Source organism: Aphis gossypii, chromosome 2 (assembly GCF_020184175.1).
Source record: "Aphis gossypii isolate Hap1 chromosome 2, ASM2018417v2, whole genome shotgun sequence".
NCBI lineage: Eukaryota > Metazoa > Arthropoda > Insecta > Hemiptera > Aphididae > Aphis > Aphis gossypii.
This window is the reverse complement of record NC_065531.1, coordinates 36,028,056-36,053,271: the sequence shown is the minus strand read 5'-3', so window position 1 is coordinate 36,053,271 and position 25,216 is coordinate 36,028,056. Positions and strand designations below refer to the sequence as shown.

The 25,216-nt window shown below is 25.5% G+C and overlaps 4 protein-coding genes across 9 annotated transcripts; 1 reads left to right on the top strand and 3 right to left on the bottom strand.

The window, feature by feature from the left end:
* Positions 1–260: 260 nt before the first annotated feature.
* On the bottom strand, positions 261–1,733 carry LOC114127420 (transmembrane protein 231-like). Its single transcript, XM_050201496.1, has 4 exons — positions 1,350–1,733; positions 1,146–1,274; positions 853–1,069; positions 261–767 (listed from the first exon to the last, which is right to left on the bottom strand). The coding sequence occupies exons 1-4, from the start codon at positions 1,467–1,469 to the stop codon at positions 514–516; spliced, it is 720 nt and encodes a 239-aa protein (XP_050057453.1). The 5' UTR covers positions 1,470–1,733; the 3' UTR covers positions 261–513.
* A 51-nt stretch (positions 1,734–1,784) lies between these two features.
* LOC114127410 (dynein regulatory complex subunit 7-like) lies at positions 1,785–11,471 on the bottom strand. The gene is made up of 14 exons (XM_027991639.2): positions 10,167–11,471; positions 9,600–9,747; positions 8,767–8,892; positions 8,199–8,387; positions 7,986–8,138; positions 7,659–7,889; positions 7,422–7,590; positions 7,097–7,360; positions 6,907–7,036; positions 6,589–6,676; positions 5,219–5,644; positions 4,955–5,146; positions 4,712–4,885; positions 1,785–1,856 (listed from the first exon to the last, which is right to left on the bottom strand). Exons 1-14 carry the CDS (start codon positions 10,565–10,567, stop codon positions 1,812–1,814), a joined length of 2,736 nt encoding a protein of 911 aa, XP_027847440.1. The 5' UTR covers positions 10,568–11,471; the 3' UTR covers positions 1,785–1,811.
* A 3,602-nt stretch (positions 11,472–15,073) lies between these two features.
* Positions 15,074–17,612, top strand: LOC114127312 (mediator of RNA polymerase II transcription subunit 19). Its single transcript, XM_027991509.2, has 4 exons — positions 15,074–15,366; positions 15,605–15,761; positions 16,907–17,006; positions 17,070–17,612. Exons 1-4 carry the CDS (start codon positions 15,198–15,200, stop codon positions 17,343–17,345), a joined length of 702 nt encoding a protein of 233 aa, XP_027847310.1. The 5' UTR covers positions 15,074–15,197; the 3' UTR covers positions 17,346–17,612.
* Positions 17,613–18,798: 1,186 nt separating this feature from the next.
* On the bottom strand, positions 18,799–22,775 carry LOC114127356 (uncharacterized). 6 transcript variants are annotated; one of them, XM_050199558.1, is made up of 10 exons: positions 22,665–22,775; positions 22,295–22,519; positions 21,897–22,025; positions 21,125–21,280; positions 20,274–20,351; positions 20,047–20,199; positions 19,919–19,972; positions 19,747–19,856; positions 19,453–19,685; positions 18,799–19,362 (listed from the first exon to the last, which is right to left on the bottom strand). In XM_050199558.1, exons 2-10 carry the CDS (start codon positions 22,308–22,310, stop codon positions 19,245–19,247), a joined length of 1,047 nt encoding a protein of 348 aa, XP_050055515.1. In that variant the 5' UTR covers positions 22,311–22,519; positions 22,665–22,775; the 3' UTR covers positions 18,799–19,244. The 6 variants fall into 6 exon arrangements, with proteins under 6 accessions (XP_050055515.1, XP_050055514.1, XP_050055516.1 ...); XM_050199557.1 differs by lacking the exon at positions 22,665–22,775 and having other exon boundaries at positions 22,295–22,658; XM_050199559.1 differs by lacking the exon at positions 22,665–22,775 and having other exon boundaries at positions 20,047–20,196; positions 22,295–22,658.
* Positions 22,776–25,216: the final 2,441 nt, after the last annotated feature.

Genomic DNA, 25,216 nt, shown 5'->3' with positions numbered 1-25,216 from the left:
ATGTATATTATTAATACACAATATACGAGTATATTTTACCGTTAATTTAATATTACTGCTTATTACTTCTACTAAACTCATACAATGTACAGTCCACATTTATTTGATAATTATAATTTATCTCTTTTTATTTTTCACTATTATTATAAAGCGTATTAATTATTTTAAATAGTTCATTAGGTATAGATATTGAATAGAATATAAAATTTAAAAATGTTGAACTATTTCATTTAAGTTTTTTATTCTATATTATAAATGGGACAAATGTTCATTTTTAGGTTTAAAATCGCTAATTAATAATAATAAAAAACATACATTAATACGTTGGCTTAGCATTAGATTATACATAGATTATAAATTAAGAAATTAGCTATCAACAAATCTATAGTCTATTATAGTATAATACTAAATTATAATAAGCAAGAAAATCATTTTACAATCATTTTATGAAAATAATTAATATACAATTTATTAATAAAAATAATGGGTAATATAACGGTTAAAAAAATTATCCTATGTTGAATGTTCTATTTTTGTAGTAACTATATGGTTTGCAAATAAAAATCGTTTTACTTTTTTAAATATAAATACTGACAACACGAGTATTGAAAAATATTGTATCCATGCCCACTTCATTACTTGCCAAAATTTTGGTTTGTATAAAATTTCTACAGAATCGTAGTTAATTTTAGTTTTAACCAAAAATGGCTGTTTATAAGGTCGGCCTCTTGTCCACTTTACTAGAACGTTATCCAATTTAGTAGAAACTAAAAATATAATAAATATGATATATATGCATTATGCATGAATATATTAAATCCTTTAATATAATTATTAAATTAAATAACTTACGAGTTCGTTTTGAGTATTCCTCATATATATTAACTAGCCAGTCAGGAGATCCAAAAAATAATATAGGTCTATTCATACGAATAGGTTTTCTCGGTGTACATACTAAGGGTGTCTTTTGTACCAAGTGTAAATCGCCGAATACATCTAATCTACCACCTGGCAACGCAGAACTGTGAGTAATAACTGCCATTGATTCCATTTCAAGTAAACACAAATCCTATTGAAAACAGATTAGGTACATTATTACTTATTAGAATTTCAAAACAATGTGTCAATATTAAATTTATATTTACTTGTATTTTGAAATCAAATATTAGCAATAAAGTTATAGAATGTACATCTAAGGTTTCATTCATAGTCAAATATAACTCTAAATCTAAAAATTCTTTTTTCCCATCAATATTAATGTCTTCTTCTATAACCTAATGAAATTTTGTTTGTGATTTAGTAGTTAAAAGAATAAAAGATATAAGTATACAATATTACAATAGGCATACCTTGATGGTAGAACAAAAGCCCGTAGTTTTTAACGTCTGCGGAAAATTCCCGCAAATCAACGGACATGTGGGGTCAGACGTTTCAGCATATAACAGATATTGCAACTTAAATTGTACCATAGGCTGTTCTCTATATTTCTCGTACTTAATCCATAGTCCTAAAAATAGTAATACAATATAATATATCCTCTTGTAATGGTTAGATTTAAAATATTCTTCAATCTACCACTGCTTCGATAACAAAATAACAACGGCAAAATAAAAGTTAATAACGTTATTATGACATATAAAATAAATGCCTTAGAACAAACAGAAGCTTTGTACTTGACTCCGAATGATCTACTATAAACTACTTTCACCGACATGATTCTATATTTTTGTCGATTCTTTGCATAATATTTTTCACCGAAATACTTCAGGTTTGTTTTGTTGATAGTTCCCATAGCAACAGTTTCACCCTTGTTAGAATAAGGTGTATGTTACCCCATACACAGATGATGATTTACTCTAGCGGAAATTCATGTCGTTATTATTTTTTAAATTTTAAAAGTATAGGTAGTAGGTACAATAGTTATATACTACATAATTACATTGTAATGAAAGTGAACATGGTAAATGGTTATCTTTATTCTTATTTTATTTATTTAGTAAAACAATTTTTAATATAATATATTAATTATTAGTATACTAACAATATAACAATATTAACTAATAAATTATTATTATAACGAATTTATACATTTTTTTGGAATTATTACTAGTTATGAAATTACTATGTCTATTTTAGTATTTATAAATGTATTTTTTTGCCATTTTTATTTTTATATATTTTAAATTGTATAACAGTATTTTTATTTATATCATTATTATTATCTATTTATACTTACTTTTATATACGTACTAGAAAATATTTGAAAAATTTAAGAAAATTTTCTATTTTTTTCAAATGCTTTCTTTATTATATATGTATATATATGTATACCCGACTTTGGCAAGGAGAAAATAAACAATAATTATTATAAAATACGGTATTTTATGTATTTCGGTGAATCTTAAAAATCCAGTTGGCAGTCACTGATCGATGTTAGTGAACTTCACTTTGTGGACAATTTTGACTCGCTCCGAGTCCCAATAACTATTAATATAAATTTCCTATTTCTATTGTTGAATTAAGGTTATGTCTACGCACTACATTTGTTTTCACTCTAATCCATGCGCTACATAACAAATTTGCATTCTGCAGATCCAGCTACGTTTTATTAGCTTTAATATTAGAGTAAACTAAACTCAAGATAATATTATTACCTGCTCTAACCTTAAAATACTTTATTAATGATTTAATTTAAAAGCAAGTTGCCAAGTTATGAGTATATTAAAATTGCTATATTTTAGTACCTATTTTAAATAATATAATTGTAACTTATAACTCATTTTAAAATTAAAATATCAATGATAAATAAAAAATTATCAATGAGGTACTGCAGTAGATTATATTTTCACCTTCAAGTTTGCTTATAGGTCAATTCACTTTAATATTGAATCTAAACAACAAAATTTGATCTGCTGAACGCGAATTTGTTGCGTACAGGTTTAATAAATATTTAGAAAATGCTAATATACTGTTATTTACTTTTAAGTCATCACTGACCTACCGAAAATTGTGAGAATAGGTTTGTGGTATAAATAGATAATGAACTATTCAATGTAAGACACTCGTTATTTCAGTAACCAATAATGTTTTTAAAAATATTTGAAATATTTCTGTTGCATAATCTTAAAGTGTTACAAAATAACACTTTTGAAAAAAAAATCATTTTTCTGAGATAAAGTTAATTAGTAATAACACTAATAACTAATAAGTATTAATATACTGATATTGATTAACATGTTACGGATATTGCACAAATCTATAAAACAGACACGGAGTAAAACCGATGAGCATATACGATATACCTATGTATAGACTATAGGTAGGTACACAATTATTATTATGTACAAGTTCCTAATGGAGTCGTTATAAAAAAAATTCGGTATAGAGATGTTTTTGGAAAACATATCAGAAAATGACTGTTTGAGATCTTCAATATTTGGTAATTGATATATTATTTTAAAGTCTAGTATTTATAGAAAATTATCCAAAATGTTCTTATATTAAATTAATTATTACAAATCCTATAGGTACTACATAAAATACGAACATAGTATTATAATTTCGGAATAGATGAGGTGTTCCAAGTTAAACAACTAATTTTCAATTAAACTCCGACCAACACAAAAATATATTTTAATAAAAATAAATTGTATTTATATGATTATTTTACACTGTTAATTGTATAGTATTAGTATATTATTATACTATTATTTTTATGTTTTAAACGATTAAAACCCTATCTATACACTATAGCTAGCATGTCAAACTCAAAGTATTTAGTAGGCAAAATATATTGGATAGTTTACTATGAGGGCCTTATAAAAATTTAATGAAAAAATATATTTCATACAAATTTTTTTTATTTTATTCTTTACGTTTACGAAAACAGCAGGTACAAAAAGAAAAGAAAAAATACGAAAAATACAACTACTTACAAAAAAATTTTCACCAACATTTAAAAAAAACATTTTATTTATTTATGAGTTAGGTATTATTTAAATTCCAAAAAAAATTGATTACTGTTTTTGGACTATATTTGACATCTCTTTCTCCCACCAACTTTTCAATTTCAAGAGAAATATTATTAGACTAAGTTGCTTTTAATACTGAATTTAGATATGTATCAGTTAATCTCGATCTAACGGGTGATTAATTACTGATCATTAATGAAAATAGTTGCTCGCAATTTCATATTGATAAGTACTACTAAATATAGAAATAATTTTACATGCAAATTTATGAGATTCTACTTATCGTACTAGCACAAATTTGTAAAAATCACCTCATTGAATTTGTTTTTTAAATTTGATTTATTTTAAATCTCAATGTTTTATTAATGTTAGGTTATTATAACTTATGTTTTATTTTATTTTTATTTTTTTTTTGCCCATTTATATTGGTAGGCGTGGGCCGCAAAAAAATGAGCCTAGGGCCGCATGCAACCCGCAGGCCTCATGTTTTACATGCCTGCACTTTAGTGTCTATATGGAGTCTATACAGACTATAACCTAAGGTAAATGTTATAGTGAGTAGGTACCTACTAAATATTATATTCCTACCTATTCGTAAATGTATCAGCTTTAAAATAAAAATATTATTTGATTGTTTTTTTTTCAAATGTAGATATTTTAAAAATTACAATTTATACTTAATGATATGGTTTTAAAGGTAATAAAGTTTTAAAATCAGGATAACTATTTAAGTATGATACCAAGTTATTGTATCTCTCAATACGAGTTTCGTTGTATCTTTCCATTTTTAACATCAATGCGTTAAGTTCATTTTTCAGCGACGAACACAGTATTAACATTTTATTTTTGAATTCAACCTCTTGGAAATGGTCGGCTTCTAGCGCCTTCATCATGGATTGTAACTTGAATTGTTTCTGTAAAAAGCACAAAAATAAACTGTTTAAAGTATTTTTCTTAATTGTCATTTAAATACTCAATCATACCGTTATAAATAATGTTTTAGTTCGTATAAACTGTTTTTTGGTATTATGTCTAAAATTGTTTATGATTTTTTCACGAACATTAAAGGCATTCTTATCTTGAGTAAAGTTTCGTTTAATAATTACATAATACGATAAAGAATTGTCAGTGTTTGTTTTTTTATCTCGTTTAGAAAGAGCGAGCTTCTTATCTTTCTAAAAACAATATAAACTAATTTTGTACCTACTTTTCACGTAAACAATTTAAATCTATAAATATAAAATTACTTCGTTTTGGAGTAATTTTCTAATCCTATGATTTCTATCCCAATCTAATGAATCGATCTTCAATTTGAACTCTGTTCGTTCTCGACTTCGGATTTCGATTATTTTTATAATATCATCCTCTAGTTTCGATACGTTATGTAGTGCTACCTTTTCGGCTTCAATCAAATCTCTTAACATAATACACGCTTCGTGGGTTTTCAAATGCCCCTCATATGGATAAACAATATCTTCAATAACAGATTTTGGATCAAAATCTTCTTTTCTTGTAGTAGAGGGCTTTTGAAACAATCTACTTGATTGAGTTATCTGTTCTTCGCCATATTGGTATTGAACGTAAATACTATTAAGTTCGAGATTAAAACTTATAGTAGCAATATCTCGGTCTTTATGTTTTGATTTATCTCTTAAATATTTTTCAACGATACTCTGTAACATAGCGTATAATTAACACATTAAACAACATCAGCTAACTATTTAGGTAAAGGTATAAAAAGAATCAGCACATTAAAAGTTGATCAATTAGTTTTTGTATTTTTATTTGATAATAAAATAAATCAATTTAAACTTCTATTTTGAAACTTTCGAAAATTATCAACACTAAAATTATTTAAATATTATTTACTTAAATATTATAAAATAATGTTATCATCTTAAATTTTTAAATAATTTGAAATGCAATTCAAATTGATAAATACACAAAACAATTATACAAATACTCGTAGACATACATTTATATTGTTATTTATATTTTTCTTCAAAAATAGATAATAAACGTATAACTAAAGGTTTTTATATTTTATGTTTAAAGAGTCATGCTTTTCCACGACTCCACTAAGGCACTAAAACGATTCATAGCTGCAGGGCCGGCCTTAGGTATTTTGCCGCCCGGTGCGATTTAAAAAATTTCCGTCCATTACATTATATTACACGTACAAATAAATTAATAATCAATAAACATACACTTTTTTTGAAAAAAAAAAAACATTCATCTAAATTAAAATAAATCCAGTTCTTCATTAATAAATAAAAATATTTTCATAACCATTAAGTATTCAAACTGTACAATGAAAATAATACTAAACAAAGTTAAATAGATACATGGTTCATAGTAAGTACATAAAGATAAGTTATCTATTGAAATTGCATTTTCTTGCTTTTGTATTAGAAAAATCTTAGCTGTTAAATTATATTATAATAAAGTTTGACATATACATAAAAATAAATTTATATAGTGTGATTAAATAAATTTTAAGATATAGTTATATTTTTTTATTCTAAGAAATAATATATATATATCAAATATTTGTCCAATATTTTATCCATTATTTGTCATATTATGAATGATAACATCAAAAATAATAAATAATTACCATAGATTTCCTTTTGACATTTAAATTCTGGCTATTATTTTTTTCTGTTTGTTGAAATATACACTTGCGCCAAAATAATAGATCTGATCTTAAACAATAATTCAATAACATTAATTTAAAACACCTATAGATAAAAACATGCTACAAAAACAGAAAGTATAACATATCAAATTATAAACTTATAACAGTTATAATTTACCGAAAAAACATTGTTACATAACGTATTTACGTATATAATATAAAATATTATTCTTCGTGTAAATGATTAAAGGTGTAATTTCCTATTTTAAGACTATATATTATAAAATATATACTGACCTATCATTAAACGTAGTTATGAAACTATTTTCATCGATTTTTAATTCAGCCATTGAATCAAGTCTCAAATTATAGAACGTAACAAAACGTTTGGTTTGTATATTGTTACAATCGCCATAAAACTTATGTGCTATAAAATTATTAAAAATTTAATTTAAATGATTGTTTTTATCTTTAAAATTGTATTTACTTTTTAAAAAGTCATCGCGGCCACTTTTAAAATATTCTACAGTTTCATTTTCTTTTGTGGTATATTTTGTCTCAACTCTGATTAGCTTGTCTATTCTATATTTGTATATTTCCGTAACAATTTTTTTATTAACGTAATCGGAATCAGTAAAAAATGTGGTTTTTTCAATCAATCCGTCGGGCATTATATAATCAGAATAATACTCTTTTATTGCATTCATGTATGTCACAACTTTTTTACCGTTTGGATATAGCATAAGATATTCTAAAAAGTAAACTTTTAATTTAAAAAAACAGTTTTGGATTTTTAACAGCCAAATGCATACTATTCCTAGGTACTTGTAAAACTTTGACCCACGAGTTAGGCATCACAAGATGTTTGAATGTTGTATTTTCATCATTTTTTAAACCTAATGTCCCACCTCGTAAACTTTGATCTTTATCTGGTAAAAAATGTTCCCAACACTTTGTATTCGTCAGAGTAAAATCGTACTGCTATATAAATTACAAAATAAATTTTAAGTTAGTAATTATTATAATCTAAAATAATCAATAATACTAACCATACAACCTTCGTTCAATGACTGTAAATTAACCCAATAATTTTTATTATTCCAAATCGCTTCTATTCCAATATAATTCTCATTAGAAATTTCCTTCCGCTCGCCCGTACAAGGTTCAATAAAATATGGAATTTCGTTCATACTTTCGGCCTCATTTTCCAATGGTATAATCATGACCCAAGCATGCACTCGTTTTCCAAATAATGGATCAGAAGAATAATTAAAGTTGATCTAATATTTCGTGTTTATTAAATACAATTAAAATCAATAAAAAATAGTCATTTTTTCAAATAAAATATTTATATAATTTATACGTATATAGGTTACCTCTTTAACTTCATCTTTGACCATTATTTTCTTTTTTTCTTCTTCCTCTATTAGAAACTTAACATATTTACTACACAAATCATTCTTAGATTTTATAGAATTCACATCATCTAAATCTTCCTTAATATTTTCAGAATCTGACTTGTGTTCATCCTATTTAACCATGTATGTTAATGTAAAAATTTATTTTTTATTAAATATTATAATACATACAGCATTTTCTTCCCAATCTAACTTGACTTTTGTTAAATCGTTATTACTCACGGTGTCTGTGGCATAACCGTACACAACAAAAGCATTGCACTCACAACCAATTAAAAAAGATACTAATAGTATCGCCATTTCAAAACAGTTAGCAGTTTGCATTTCTAATGTTGTTGTAGGAGACATGATTTTGTTAGGCTGGAAATATGTATGTTATATTATTCTGGAGTATGAGGTTTTCATCATTACTCTAGAATTTTTATTTTCTATGTTCGCTTAATTTTATTATTTTATTCTAATAGTTGATGCTTTATATTTTGTCTATAAACTTTAAAGCGTCAACTAATGAAACAAAATGAAATATGAAATAAAATTGAGAATAGTATTATAATAATGTTAACAAAAAAACTACAAATTAAGAATTCTAATTATATTTTTGTTTTGAAAATAATATATTATTTAACATACGTATAATAAACAACGTTGAATTTATATACGTTTTTCGTCAAAAAAAAATTTATATATTATTATAGTTTATAATGCATAAATGTACTCTGTGCATAGGTTTATATCATACCACAGCCTCAGGATCTTCTAACTTGATATATCTTATGTGTTTAGCAACAAATTCACTGTAACTGATCAAATCTTTCAGATTAGGGTAAACTAATCGAGATGGTTTGATTGTAGTGCAAACACATTTCTAAAAACGTAAAATGTACTACATTTACTATATATTATTAAATAATGCATTAAAAAACAAATAATTAATAATAATATATATAAAACAAAACATTTTATTATTTTATAGGTACTTATAATACTTTTTTACTCGAAAGACAGGGTAGAACTACAATAAGTGGTGGTTATTATTTATTATTAATTCAACAACATTAAAATACATTTAAATTTATTAAGTATTTAAAAAACCACCATTGTAAATCAGTACATCATCGTCACTGTAAACTGTCTAATATTATAAACCTTAATTAAATTAGTTTATATATATATATATATATATTTATTTTTATTACACAATCAATAATTTATTAAATCTATCAAATAATAAATTAATATGATAAAATACAAATTAAAAAAATAACTCATGATTTATAATTTTAAAAATATTCCTATTGAAGAAACTCTGACAGTTACCTATAACTATATTGTTGATAAACAAAATATATTTAATGCCTAAAATATAACAAAAAATAATATGTAACAATAAAAAAAGCTATTATTATGTATCTACTTATACTGAACATTCATATTATAATTGATGCTCACGTACGTATATGTGCAATGTACCTATTTCATATTTCCTCCACTACTCACTATGGCAACATTAGGTCTATGTGATAATAAATATAAATTCCATCTTTTTTCTTATTCTTATCCTTATTAGCATACCTGTACACTACATTCGTTTAGGAGTACTAAAACCAACTGTTTTCTATTTGGATATTTTATTTTAAACTGTTCAACAAAATTGTTGGCGTACAAATTTATCAGCTTTTCAATACTTGTAGTTTTTGTATAAGATTCGGGTATGTTTTTCCTATAAAACATTATTAAAGTAAATATAATACTGGTTATTGTAAGCCGTTCTTGCTATATTTTCAACCAATTCAACTACTTACCTACACAGTTGTATACATATTAATAAATTACCTATTAATTATTATTCATTACTAACTAATAACCATAACTCCTAAGACACAATTATACTCAAATAACTTCAACGCTAAAATAAACGATAAAACCGAGTTTCCTACCTTAGGTACTTAAAAAAGATAGATAGGTATGTAATATGAAAAAAACACTGAAACTAGAGAATATAAAATTGATAAAAATTTTAAAAATATATCTATTGTAAATGTAATATTTATTATGTAAACTATGAATTTAAATCAATACAACTTTTTTGTACATTATAATAATATAATAATTATAAAAGCAAGAAGTAGTGGCACTTACTCGTTTACTGTACAATGATACAATGTATCCGACCATTCTAGTTCGATTTCCGTCAACTTAGTTTTGACTATTTCCAAAGCATCAGTATAAAATTTATCGACAACTTTGGGATTTTCGTCTTCGATTTCACCATCAGTCGTCGAATCTAATTCAGACAAAGTTTTGTCATATTGATTCTTGATATCATTGACAATTTCATTCAGTTCTTGTGCTGTTCTCTTATCTCCAATTAACAACGAACAATCGTCATTGAGATTCGAATCGGAGCTAGTATCTGATTTATCGTCGTTATTACTATCAAACAATGCGTAGTTATCGTCTCCATCTTCTTCAATAAATTCGGCCAGATTAGGCGAGCTATTAAAATCTCCCCATATCCAATCTAACGAATCAGAATCCATTCTGTATGAATGTAGAGACTGACGAAACTATAACAATAATTAACTCGAACAACACAATATGAAATATTATAGCAATAATTGCAGTACATTACACATGATCGTAGTAACCAAGAACATCGACTGAACTGTGTTTGTTCAATAACTTTAACGTAAACGCTTCAAAAAAAAAAAAAAAATCATTTATGATGAATTTCTAATTTAGATACCTACCACCAAAACAACAATATTATTGATCACATTATTAATTATAATATAAGTACGGTGCATAATGAACCGTTTATATTTAATAAAGGTAATAACAGCTGGTACCAATTCCAGTAATTTTCTGGTGTCCCGCCCGCCCGCGACTTTTATGATAGAAATACTGCAGGATATTATAGTAAGTATATTTGTGTATCAAAGGCGTATTTAGGGAGGGGCAAGGGGAGTAATTTCCCCGGGCAGTACTTATTTGGAAGGCAGGGTACATTTAACTGGAAGGTTTTATTTTTAAACTGATTTAAGCAGTTGTAAAAAAATGTGTACCTACCCAGGGCGACAAAATCCTAAATACTCGCCTCTAACGTGTATTGTGTATTATCAGTTACCACTTTACTTATCACAATAGAAAATATCTTATTTTTGGAGGGTAGAGTCCATATACCAATTAAACTTTATGAATAAAAACAATATATAATAAATAAATTGTATCGGAGTCAATTATATCCCTTTTATAATTTGTTTATTTTATTTTTTAAATACTCGTATTACAATGATAAGTGATGACCAAAATAGTTAACTGTCCGAAAAAAATTATTTTTTCTAAAATTGGTTCCTCTTGGGTGGAAATTTGATAAACACACTAATTATATTTTTATAATATTACTTATTAAAAATTAGAAATATATAGGTAAATTAAAATTCAAAAAAAAACATATATTAATTAAAATACAAATAATAATAATAAAAATGGTACATAATTTTTTTTTTCATAACATTTGTTTGTACACTCATTCCCGGTAAGGTGGATGTATGCTAAACCAACCTTGCTCATACCTATAAAACCTAATGATTTCAAATGATGTATAAAAATGTTTGATAAAATAAGTATTTATATATAAAATAATCACCTTATAATATTGGCATTTTCTAGTACCTACTTGTATATTATTTTAATCTGTTGTTTAATTGTTATTACTTTATTAGTTTCCAGAAAAATGGGTGGCGGAGGCAATACTCACTCACATTGCAACTTACAAAACTATACTAACTACCGCCTTCTCTAGATATTTTTGAGCATGCCATCACATTCTTAAATTTTTGTACATTATAAATTTATAACAATTTTCAGTTTATTACAATAGTATTAAATTAATGTATTTACTTTTAAATAACTTTATGAAATTGATTTTTGATCACTTATTTACATTGAAAAAAAAGTTTTATATTGTTTTTAAAAAGAAACCGATTGGCAAGCAACAATGATTGTTTTCCTAACCATTGTCATCAAATCCAATTAAAGATATTTATAGTTCAAGTTCACGTTCACATATATAGAAATAGAATGTTTTTAAATCGAACTATTTGCAAAGAGCAATGTTGAATTTCATTAATGTTTTATTTATGTGTCACATTGAAAAAATAAAATAGGTTTACACTTAAGTGGCCGACACAAACTGCATTATTCTTTGTCATTAAGGGAATTGCGAATAATCGGAAAATAGTGATTACATTATAAAATCTTTAGTGTTATTGATCATAAAAAAAATATTTTAAGCAAAGCTTTTCGAAACACATTGATTATAGACATTTGTTAATAAACATTAGGTAAATTAATTAATTTTCATTAAAATTTTAAATCTATCCAAAAAGGCCAAAACTATTAAAAGTATTTTATAAAAAAATTAATACATAATATATTTGTTAGTTATAATTTATTATTAAACCATAGTTATATCGAATATCAATACCTTTCACGGTTACATCTTGACGAAACATAGTACCTTACACCGATATTTGTGTATACCTTATAAAATTATACACTTTAAACTATACAGGTTAAAACGCATAAGACTATGTCCATTGTAATAATTATAATTTATAACAATACAGCCATAGATCGCGATCTAAATTGTGTATAATATAGTACCTATAATCTACATACTATACTGTTATTGTTATATACTTATAAGTTATACCCAATACACGAAGGCTTAAAGGAGGGTGCAATGTGGCACGTTTTGTAAGTAAAAACCACATAACGAGGCGTAGATATACAGACCAAGCCAACAATCTAACTAGTACAAGTTCTTATATTATACATATACATGATTATCTGAATAATAAAATCACATAGGTAAGTGTAATAATATTATAGAAACTATTTACCAAGAACATTACAAAAAAATAAACTGTTGGTATTTCTTGTGGACTTGTGGTTAAACGCATTGTGGAATATAAATTTGCTATTGCTGAATATTGTATTTGTTAGTTTTAACGTATTTTTTTTTAACATTTGTAAACGGTAAATCAAATATTATTAAATGACTCGTTTTTTACACAATGTATTTTATAAAACATATTTGATAAGTAAAAGGTGTATTATATAGACAAGTATACTTTATTAAATATTTGGGGTTATTGAGCTACAGCAGGTATTCTACGAAAAGAAAAGTAGGATGATTAGGTATAGGTAAACTTATTATGAGTACCTAATGTCCTAATATTATTATTCTTTTTTGGTAAATGACTTTTAAGATCTTACTATACTGTCAAACATCATTTCTGCGACTTCTCTCTATTCATATTTCATTCAATTTCATTCATTGGTAATCTTATTAATACTCAGACTTAACCTTTATCACACATTCACATCTCTTCTTATCCGAAAATTCTATCTTTCCAAAAAGTATTATATATGATTTTATAACTAATTTAAAAATTAAAAGTACTTATTGAAAAAATCATAAAAATAAACTTTGTAAAGAACAAGAAGACAAATTGAAATTTATGATACATACTTAAACAAAATTAGAACAAAATTAAATATTTAATTTGCAAAAATACATTTTAAAATGATGAGGATGACATTTTTGTCACATCAAATTGAAATTTATAGTTGGTTATTTATAAACATTATCAATTGTATAGTTATTTCAAACATACCTAATATTAAGAAAAATATATTTATTAAAAAAAAATTCAGTGAATATATTTATTACTTTATTAGGTACCTATATAGTTTTTTAATACTTTTAAATAATGTATTGCGTGCCGTATTAATGTCCTAATATCACACAATTTTTAACCAAACTAACAATTTAATTTTGTTGTCAGTCTGTACAATTTTTTAAAGGACAACACGTATATTTCACGAAGCTCAATCGCGATGCATTTGTTTTAGGTAAAAAAATAAAACGAGCGCAATTGTGTTCCAGCAAGATTCGTAATACTCTCAAATATTTTGTTAGCCCCCCCTTCTCCGAAATAAGTAAATAATTTGATCAGTTAGATCAGTTATATACTTATATTATTCCTACAATGCGACTAATAAAAAAATGGTTACGGCCTTTCGCATGACTCAAAATCGATTTTCGAACTTATCATTGGTACCTATTTATTGAAAAAATAAATAAACTAAAAACTAAAGATATTATTAATAAACTTTTAACTAAAAAGAGGAGTATTATTTTTTAATTTATAGGTAAATAAGATACGTAAATAGGTACCTACTACCTAGTTACTTATTAGTTATTAGTTATTACTTTATTAGTCATTTATATTTTTTATTCGTGTGACATAATAATAATATAATATATTAATTATTAGTCATTGTTGATCTTTTATTTTAATACCTAATTGATAATAATAATTATTAGAAATATTATCATTAAGGGAGTAAAATACTGTAAACTTACCTACACCTATTAATCTAACGCCGGTCTAGTTGCTCGGATATGGATTATGGACCACAGGTCTCTTAATTCTTTACCTTTGACACATTACATTATTACATTGGATTGTACTTACAAGTATTCTTTAGTTTCTCCAAGCAAGAGCATGATCGGCCCACAGGAGTCGTTTCTTTTTAATTTCTCACATTTTAGCTGGCATCTAATAGTACAATAATTTTTCCGATTATCCATTCTCCTGTAACTACCTACCTTAAATCTTCATCCTGATAAGACCGACATCGGCAATATTTGCAATTATTACAATAGACATATTAACATGAATATATTATGTACATCCCCCATACTGACTAAACCATGTCTTGGGTATCAACTGTCAAGTACTAACATTGTTAAAAAAAAAGATTGGAACTTGAAATTAAAAACAACATACCCAATACATCGTTTAAAATACAGTATTACATAGCGCCATCTAGTATATTTTAATTCTACTAATTTACGGTTCCGTTTGTCATGTTTAAAGCGTGACAGCTGTTTTCAATTTGTTATTTTACGGTAATAACACAATCAACATACTTATCAAAATTCACGTAAACATTAATAGCAAATAATAACACGATATTGATAACGTTTAAAATATGATTTCACTAAAAGTGTAAAACCGATATATATTTTTTATTTACCGCTAACATATTTATGTATATTTGTTCTTGTTTAAGTGACTCATTTACTTTGTCTACATGTCTGGTTTCCCGTCGTCGTATTCACCAAAATCATCGCCTCGAGGTGCCAGGTCTCCCGTCGTCTCTAGACAGGATTCTACGGGCACCCTCAAGACGACTATATCATTGGGCAAGAATCCATCGATTGTGCATAGTGGACCATTTTATCTTATGAAAGAACCACCATGTAAGTGTCACTGTAATATAGAACACGTGCCTTTTATTAATTGTACTATTTTATGTACCATGTATGCAATGTATAATACTAATAAAGTCATACTGTACAACATAACACACATTTTAATGATAATAATTATTATTATCGAAACTTATGATTCAGTAAACATGTTTTTAAAAAATTATTATTGAACGTAAAAAAAGATATTACTTTTTCATTGAATAATATGATTTACCTCATGTTTTAGGTGAAAGTGAATTAACCGGGTCTGTTAATTTAATGGCCTATTATGGCCTAGAACACACATATAGTAAATTCAGTGGTAAAAGACTTAAAGAGAGCTTATCATCGTTTTTACCCAATTTACCAGGAATTATTGACACCCCTGGACATAATGATCAAAGGTAATTTAAAATATTTATTAATAAATGTACTTATTCTTTATATTTTTTGTCACTAGGTACTTATAACAATAAATAATTATGAAAACAATTAAATATATAAATAAGATACATAAATGGTATACATATGTTTAAATTTAAAAAATGCCCTTAATTCATATTAAGTAATTAGTTTTAAAATACATACTTCAATGTAATATAACAAATATGTACATCCCAAATGATTGTATTGCTACGTGCTTTGATATTTCATATAATAAATATAATACATGTAGGTATTACGTTGTAGGGTATATACTAAATACTTAAAGTAGATAATGACCAAATACGAGTCAAATATAAATTATAATATATGTATAAATATGTAATTGCTCAGTGACGTATTTAGAATTTTTAGAAGGCGTACAATACCAAAAAATTTACATCCATTCAAAGACTAAAGTATGTCCTTAAGTTGTAACAACCCATATAATTGTATTATTTGAGACCATGGATATACGCCACTGTAATTGCTTATTATTTATTGATCTTTCTGTGAAAAACTATTGTGCTAAATGCAAAGATTTGAAATTGGGAATTTCTTGACCTCAATTTTTACAACAAATTTGATGCCATTATTATCCCAATTTAAAACCATTCCTTGATTGATTGCTGATAAAGGGGAATATTATTCTCTCATTTACCTTATACTGGGTTACATAGAAAAAAAAGAAAAAGTAGAAGAACTTAGTACCCATCTAATAATTACATGTAGTTAATAAAATATAAATATTAAAATAATATTTATAGATGAAATATTTTTTATACCTTTTTAGACACATTAAATTTTTTTTTAATTTCATGTGTTAGTCCATTGATGTAGGTAATTAAAACAAATTAATACATTATATTATTCCTATTATTATACCTATCTCAATATTATTTTATCAATAATAAAATATTATAATACCTAAATGGTTTTTTTTATCAATATACCTATTATAGTATTGTGACTTTAATATATTGGAGTAAATTCACATCTCACATTGCAATAACAAAATAAAAATATTTTTAAAAACCGCATTAAGTAAACACAGACAATGTATTTTATTTTTCAATCTTTTTAATATTAACCTACTAAATATGAAATTTAATATATTTATTTACAGTTCATTACGTTCTGTTATTGAAAAACCCCCAATTGGAGGAAAGGAAATTTTGCCATTAACAACTCACCAACTAGCTGGATTTCGATTACATCCAGGACCAGTATGTATTTTTATAATGTAATAAATCAAATGTAATGTACTAATAATTTTTGTATTTTATCAGTTGCCAGAACAATATCGTTACGCAAATCAACCGCCTACCAAGAAACATAAAAATAAACACAAAAAAAGCAAATACAAAAGTGGTGAAGCCCTTTCTCAAGACATGGCAGCTAATGAATTAGGGTTAGGTGATATTCACGAGAAGAAACATAAAAAACAAAAACGTCACGACGATGATAAAGAACGGAAAAAACGGAAAAAAGAGAAAAAAAAGAAGAAACAAAAGCACAGTCCAGAACATCCAGGAAATATAACTCCTGGTCAACACTCGAACTGATTGAAAATTTTCCTTAAATTACATATTTTATCTTTAAATTTATTTTCATCAGTCATGAATAAATACTAATAAAATGTATATAGAATATTGTCAAATTATTAGACATTTTTGAACAAAGTATGTATGTATAATACCAGATTGTTGGCCACAGAAAATTGTGATGTAAAAATTAATTTTTCATAATTTGGTTGGGATAGGTGAATTTTGTTATAAATAAGTAATTTTATGTGCACTAAAAATAAAATATATATTTTCTTTTTATTAACATCTATTAAAAAATACATATTTTAAATAACACATTTTCTACAACATACTGTATTGCTATAAAAAATTTAAAATCAATATTATAATTTATATGATTAAAATTATTCATTATTGAAGTTTACTGTGAAAATCTTACAGGTGTTAAACTTCTATCCCAAATTTGTTTGTATTTATAAGAATTAAAAAATTACATACTTCAATAAATTGTGATATTTAAAAAAAATGCTTTGATGACTAATTTATTTGTGACATAATTAAAAAAAAATTATAATAATAAAAAAGCAATTTAGAATCTAATAAAATATAAAAAAACAATATTATAGAGCAAATTTTCTAAACCGATTATTTATAATACTAAAGATTTATTTATATTTTCATTTTTTATTTTACTTAAAAAATAGTATTCAATTGAGAAGTAAATAATTATGAACAACAATATCATCCTTCCCAAAACTCGTAAAAGAATGTCAAGCTCAACAATTTACATTAGGCAATCAATGTTAAAAAAACAACTGAATAAGCTGTGTAACAAAAATAATAGGCAGTTATAAGATACATGATAATTTTTATGTAATTTAAAATTTGAGAAAAGAGATCCTTGTTCATGAATAAAAACCAAAATCAAGGCAGTATGCAACCTATTGAATATTGTCCAAGCAATTCTAAATATTAAAATGTTAATGGATACTTTTGTGGAAGATTAGTGCTGTGAGGAAAATCCATACACAATGTCTATAAGAAAACAAAAAAATTAACTTATCAACTTACCATACATTTATCTATGTTAAAAGCATTTAGAAAAGTTCAGTTGTTACGGTTTTTTTTTTTAAGATTTGAACTAAAAATAATTTATATATAGTGGAAACTTTGTACAATGACATAAAGGGTTTTAATAACTACATTTTAAGGCCTAAGCAAAACTAGCTTTATTTGTAATAGTCGTTATGAAGTTTTTTATAACGACCATACAATTTTATTAACAATTAAATACAATTGAACAACAATATTTATTTTTTGAGAATTTAAACAGATATTTGATCTATGATAACCAGTCTACAAGTCTTATCATTCACAGTTAAAATAAGAATAATTTTTTAAAATATAAAATACAAAACAATCTTTGTCCAGGCAAACTTAGAATAAGTAGGAACATTAATAACATATTTATTTTTACTATGAAAAGAAAATATACAAAAATGATATAAAATATATATTTTTTTAAGCCATATAAATATATAATTAAAATACTACTGAACATTAAGTACACTGTTTACTGAGGACTTTTTTATTATTTCTTTTGTACATAATATTCTTATCAATACTACATCATTACTACCAATTGGCAATTAATAAAATTAAACTAAAAAAATAGTGAACTTTTAAAATAATTGATATATAACCATAAACTTCTGCTTTATTTACTTCATTGCATAATAATTATTTTTTTATTATAAAATTTTAATGTTCAATAAAAAATTTGTAACAAAATAAACTGAATATACAATTTTAAACATGTATGAGTATAATTAGTATTTAAAATTAAATTAAAATAATTTATCTATCTGTTGTAATAATAAAAATAACAAATCAACTTAATTACTTAAAAATATTGGAAATAACCAGTTGTCAAACTTTTTACTCTGAATGTTGATTAGATTTAATGATGTACTGCTCAAATGGATTGGGGACATCAGAGACATGATCTAACTCCCATGACCCACCATATGCTGTAATCTGGCCAAGATTACACAAACTAAAACATAAAATGAATAAATCGATCTTATATAGTTTTAAAATGGATAAAAACTGTATTATTTTATATTTTATACAAATGCACACTAACATGTTACCAATCTTTCTTGTTTCTGGGTTAAACCAATAGTTGCCCATTATATCAACTATACGTTGTAGTGGCACCAATACCTTTCTGTTTTTTGTAAAGTTTGATATTATTTTATTGATTGCGTCAAGAGAGGTTGGAATAGGCAGTTTGAGTTGATCTTTATGATTTGTTTCAATATGGTGATAAATCATTCTTTCACACACATAATCACAAAATGGACAAAACTTTGGAATCTGAAAAGTAAATGTCATATAATAAGTTGTTAGATTAAAATTAACTACAAAACATAAATACTTTGCTCAAAATGCCCAATTTCAATTTTTCAGAAGTCAGCAAAGACTTATATTTATCCTTGGGAACTAAGGTGATAGGCTGAAATGGTAGTTCTGATATCAACCCACATTCTGTGGATAAAAACATTAAATTAATAACAATGTTTAATTTATATAAAATATAAGCAAGTTACCTAAGTTGGTTTGTTTAGATAGTGATGACGGAATCAATTCTTTTATTGGCGTAACTGATGCATAATAAAAATAATTTATTTAAAAATGTTGTTATTACATATTATAATAATATTAATGTCTTTCTTACGAGGTTCCAGATCAAAATGCAATTTTTGCCGCTCTGAGCCAGCAATTGGTGTTGAAGTTGACCTTTGCTTTAACAGTTGTGGTAAAGGTGAATTAAATTTAGACTTCAACGATGAAAATAATGTACGATAACTGGGCAATGAATTTGGTACTACTTTGTAATCAACCAAACAAATTACAAAAAATATAATAAGAATAAAATAATTATTTTTTATACAACAAATTTACCAGCAAACTTTTCAATTTCAGAGATGACAGTGCCAGCAGTATTAGGGGGTTCCTCTTTCAAATCCTTACCAACTATGTCTGAAACAAAGGTATTACTATAAGTATTTTAGCATGATATACATAATTAAGTTAAATTGTTGTTCATAAATAATTATACCCTTATAATCATAATTTCTTGGGATTTTAATAAAATTAAATTTAAGAAGACAATTTGAATTTAAAAACTGAAATTAAATTCATTTAAATTCAATGACAGCCTATTAATACTTTAATATTTATGACCATTTAAAGCTATTATAATAATTAATAAGAGAATAGTAGTGTGTAGTTATGCTCTGTATGAAGTATCAAGCATATCTTAATTAATTATCAAGCACATGTAATAAAAAATTATAAAAGAAACACAACATTACAAGAATTAATAATACAGATCAGGGGTGGTCAAACTTTTTTTGATCACAAACTACTTAGTAACCTTAGAGTATCGACTTTCATAGAATATTTTTTATATTATTGAATAACTATAATTATTAAGAAACATACTTGCATAAAGGTTATATTAATATGCACTTAAAATAAATTTTAACATGATCAACTTTGAAATTGTCCGCGATCAACTGTTTGGCTGCCCATGATATAGGACATAGGTAATGATAGTCGATAAATAATAGTAAAATGCAACACTGGTACGCAGCATGAATATCGTAAATATATTGTGGTAGTCGCAACAACAAAGGTATTCTTAAGTGGTAAATACAATAATAGACGTAATCTCATACAACAAGAAAGTACCAAAATATCAATAAATATACAATTAATAAAATAACGAATTATCTATAACCTAATTTTACCTTCAATACAGTGTGAATGGGTAGAAGCTGGTTGCAATCGTTTTTCCTTTTTCTTTATAACTTTGTTATTTATTGCAGGAACTTGTGAAATAGTTGTAACAACATGGGGTTTAACATCAGTGGCTAAATACTTTCTCTTCTTTAATAATATTTTATCTAAATAATTGAGTAAATAAAACACATTAATCTAGACAGCATACGTGCATGAATTATCTCAATCTTATAAATGTATAATATAGGTGTTAAATTTGTGTTTAACCAAACTAGTTTTATCTGATCAACTTTAGAATATATGATAAATTGACCAATTACCAAACCAAAGGGTAAAAACAATATCCGTTTTACACTGCTTTTATTAATAATTAATAATAAATAATGAAATATAAATTATATTGAAAATATTGAAGTTTAAAAATGTTTATCTCGCTTAAAAATTAAAATAACTTAAATAACTAAAAAAACTACAGGACACACTAACACAAATAATATTCATATCTAAAGCTAATAATTTAAATTAATTCAGTGGAAACACAAAGCATATATTTACTGTTGTACACATATAAGAGATCACACATGCAGATGTGGTGTCCTTTTAAGGAAATAATAATTAATTTACAAATATTGTGATTGAAAAATCTCTTAACTTATTTATTTTTTAACAGTTAACTAGAAAATGTCTGCTGTTAATACAAATAATTTTTAATTTAATGTAGTATTTAATCAATGATTTTACTTAAGACACTTTCTCAACAACCTATTTCTAAAACCTTACCTTCATTTGGATCTGAATAAATTTCTTTTCTTTTCTTTTTATTTTTTTGTTTTTGAATAGCAGAGCCAGGAAGCTCTGTTAAAAAAGTTGAAATCTTATTTTTCATTTCTAATACTTTGTCGGCAAAAACTAAAAACAAAATTGACAATGTAGCATATTATTAGTAAATGCAAAAATATATTTGTACAATATTTTTAAATAAAAAATGTGATTTACCTATCTATTTAGTAACAGAAACTAGATATTTACAATTTCTTAATGGATTTTAATATATTTCAAGAATCGAATTTTTAGACTATTTACATTAAAGGAAAGTAATAAATAATAATTAATAGTAGATCACTAAATATTCAGCAGTAAGCACACTATTGACTAAGAAATAAACAAATCGGAAGTACTAAAATCTGAATTCATAGATCTGACTGCCGAGCGCCAAAATACTGTGGAGGACTGTGATGACTGATGGCTAACACTTCACATTGGTCACGAGCACGATTTAAGATAGTATATCTATCTTAAATCGTGGTCACGAGTGTAGTCAGTACTCATTCGGTATCTCGGTATTTTGCCGTAGGATGTAGGTGTATTTCAGTGTTTATCGTCTGTGACCCGTATGTATACGCCTGTAAATAAGTAGTATTAAATCCTAAGTTCTAAGTATAGTAAGGTAGTATGGTACTATGTCAGACAATGAGAGTATGAGACAACTATTTTATTTAAAAAAAAATTACAATAAGAATGTTAAAATGTTGAATTATTACTATTTACCAACTATAAATAAATTAGTAATTTCCATTATCCAAATTTTATGAAAATATAATATCGTTCAGTGATAATCATAATAAAAGTGTTGTACTACAGAATAGATGAGTATAAATAGATGAGGGTTTTAACGTCGCACTCATAATATTATGACATTGTGTTATCACTTAACCGGTATCCCCTTTCTCCATTTAAAATAACGCATAAATAAAATCGTATATATTTTATAATAATTATAGGTTACTTGCTTCAAAATTAAAATATAAAAAAAAATTTACGATCAGGTCCTGAGTTCGTCTATACGTAAAATTTAACAAGTTATGCGTTGGACCGTAAGGATCCTATACAGTATACACAATCAAATAATCAATTCAAAACTGTTTTGATATTTTTAATTATACTATATAGTGAATGTACCTTCAATTTAACCAATACTCATTACTCGGAACAATTATATTGTTAATATTTAATATTCATCGTGTTTTATAATTGATGACCTTTATTTATAGTAAGACCATCAAGACCGTACCTGGGGGGGTATCGGGGGTTCAACCCCCCCGAAATTTTGAAATGAATTTTATGGTATATTAAATTACGTATAAAATATTATACAATTAGAACACAATTTTTTTTAGCTTAACCCCCCCCCCCCATCTTCCCCGAAATTAATTTCCAGTTACGGCCTTAAAGATCATAGACGGTCTTAACTCTAGTAAGACTTATTCAGTGGACCGTGGACGTCTTCTTTAACCACAACATAGTGTTAAATATCACGCATACAATCCAACAGTTTGCTTTACAGTTTAGATGTTTGAGAATATTTCATACCAAATCCACTTTGGGCTTATTTCTCTTAATTTATGGGTTGGACTTTAGGAATTATTATCATGGCATGTTGCATGTACTATTATTATTATTATTATTATTATTTATTTATTTCAACTTACAATATACTACATTCATGTTATAATTTACATATTTATATATTAAGCTGATACCTATAGCAAGTTGTGTCGGAAGTAGGGAGTCTTTAAGTTTAGTTAAGTCTTATAATCATTAATCATTTACATTTTAACACAATTAATAAAAATAGCTCAATTTAATTTTTCTACATAATAAAACGTAATAACTTATTGATAATATAATATGTGACAAAACTTGCAAAACACAAAAATAAAAAATCTACAATAATAATGAGACACTAGTCAAACGATCGCATGTACAGAATTTTAATAGCTAATTTAAATTTATTTATATTAAATATAATAAATGTTTTTAACGTTTATAGGTAGTTGGTTAATACCATATTATGCCATTATGGTATTCATAATCAGTTTAATTCGTGAACACTTTAATGATTGATAATTTTTTATACAATATTACTCTAATGTTAATATTTTAAATTCAATGATGAATAAATAAATCATTAGTATTGCAATTTTGAGTAATATAATAATTTTTCGCTAGGACCCTTATATTAGCATTTTTTATGTTGTTCTTAATGGTTCTAATACAGTAATACATTGTTATATTGTTATAAGCTTAAAGCTGATCCCCATACAATCAGACCATACATTAATATAGATTGGATTAACGCAAAGTATATTTTTTTCAGACTAAGAGTACCTAGGACTATATAATATACTAATATCTGCAATCATGACTTAATTACAATATTGCTCTTATTTATTTTTTGTATAAATGTTGATAAAACATTATTCATTAGGTAAAAATTCTTGAAAATTTAATACAAAATCCCACACGAGTTGTTCTAACATTTGTATAAAAACAGTTAACAGACACAAGTTTTTCATATGCATTTGAAATTTGATGAAGTTTGTCAATTACTAAAAATAGCAAACTTTTTGTAGTTAGAAATTCATAAACATTTTTCTTTTTAAATCCTAGTTTTTAAAATTTAATATAATTTTCTACGTAAGTTGAAGCTACACACGGTGTATTTCGCGGCGTCTTCCGTCGAATTAAAAAATGCGTTGTTTTATTTTCCTCATCCTAACCCTCTCATAAGAGACCTTTCCATCCTTATTCTTCCAAATCTCAGGAAATCCTAACCGCAGATTTAAAAGGAAATGGTGCCGTGACCTTTTATAAAACTCTAATGTGTAACGTCTCATGGCCAAAAAAAAATAAAAAAAAAATAAATAAATGTTTCATATCAGAGTAGTTATACACTTCGAATGTAATACATCGCTTTTTTATCTGCAGTGGAAAACTGAAATCCAAGCCCGGATTAAACCATTAAGGGGGGGGGGGGAAAGTAGGGGCACGGGCGCACGACCTCGGGGCCCATATTTATTTGTAAAATATAATATGTTTTTAATGCGTTTAAATAGTTTTAAAAAATTATTTTATTGAGTAAAATAGGTAAATTTAACATTGTTAATGATATTATATTCGGAAAATGATATTTTAAAATTGATCGATTGCAATGAAACTATTCAACAACTTGCAAAAGAAAAAGCAAAGAAAACAATTAAAATTATTCTTTTTAACAAATAGTGTTATATATGGACCTATATATATATATATATATGTAT

Bases quoted from the DNA above. Each gene is read 5' to 3' on its own strand.
- LOC114127420 (XM_050201496.1), bottom strand. From the start codon at position 1,469: ATGGTACAATTTAAGTTGCAATATCTGTTATATGCTGAAACGTCTGAC. The intron at 1,275-1,349 runs GTATGCCTATTG...AAATTTCATTAG, and splicing joins GCTTTTGTTCTACCATCAAG to GTTATAGAAGAAGACATTAA. The intron at 1,070-1,145 runs GTAAATATAAAT...TGTTTTCAATAG, and splicing joins TATTTGATTTCAAAATACAA to GATTTGTGTTTACTTGAAAT.
- LOC114127312 (XM_027991509.2), top strand. From the start codon at position 15,198: ATGTCTGGTTTCCCGTCGTCGTATTCACCAAAATCATCGCCTCGAGGT. The intron at 15,762-16,906 runs GTAATTTAAAAT...ATTTATTTACAG, and splicing joins CCTGGACATAATGATCAAAG to TTCATTACGTTCTGTTATTG. The intron at 17,007-17,069 runs GTATGTATTTTT...GTATTTTATCAG, and splicing joins TTCGATTACATCCAGGACCA to TTGCCAGAACAATATCGTTA.
- LOC114127356 (XM_050199558.1), bottom strand. The intron at 19,973-20,046 runs GTAAGAAAGACA...ATTATGCATCAG, and splicing joins GCATTTTGATCTGGAACCTC to TTACGCCAATAAAAGAATTG. The intron at 19,686-19,746 runs GTATTTATGTTT...TTTACTTTTCAG, and splicing joins AATTGGGCATTTTGAGCAAA to ATTCCAAAGTTTTGTCCATT.
- LOC114127410 (XM_027991639.2), bottom strand. From the start codon at position 10,567: ATGGATTCTGATTCGTTAGATTGGATATGGGGAGATTTTAATAGCTCG. The intron at 8,388-8,766 runs GTATGATATAAA...ACATATTTCCAG, and splicing joins TAGAAGATCCTGAGGCTGTG to CCTAACAAAATCATGTCTCC. The intron at 7,037-7,096 runs GTAAATACAATT...ATAATTTTATAG, and splicing joins CCGCGATGACTTTTTAAAAA to CACATAAGTTTTATGGCGAT.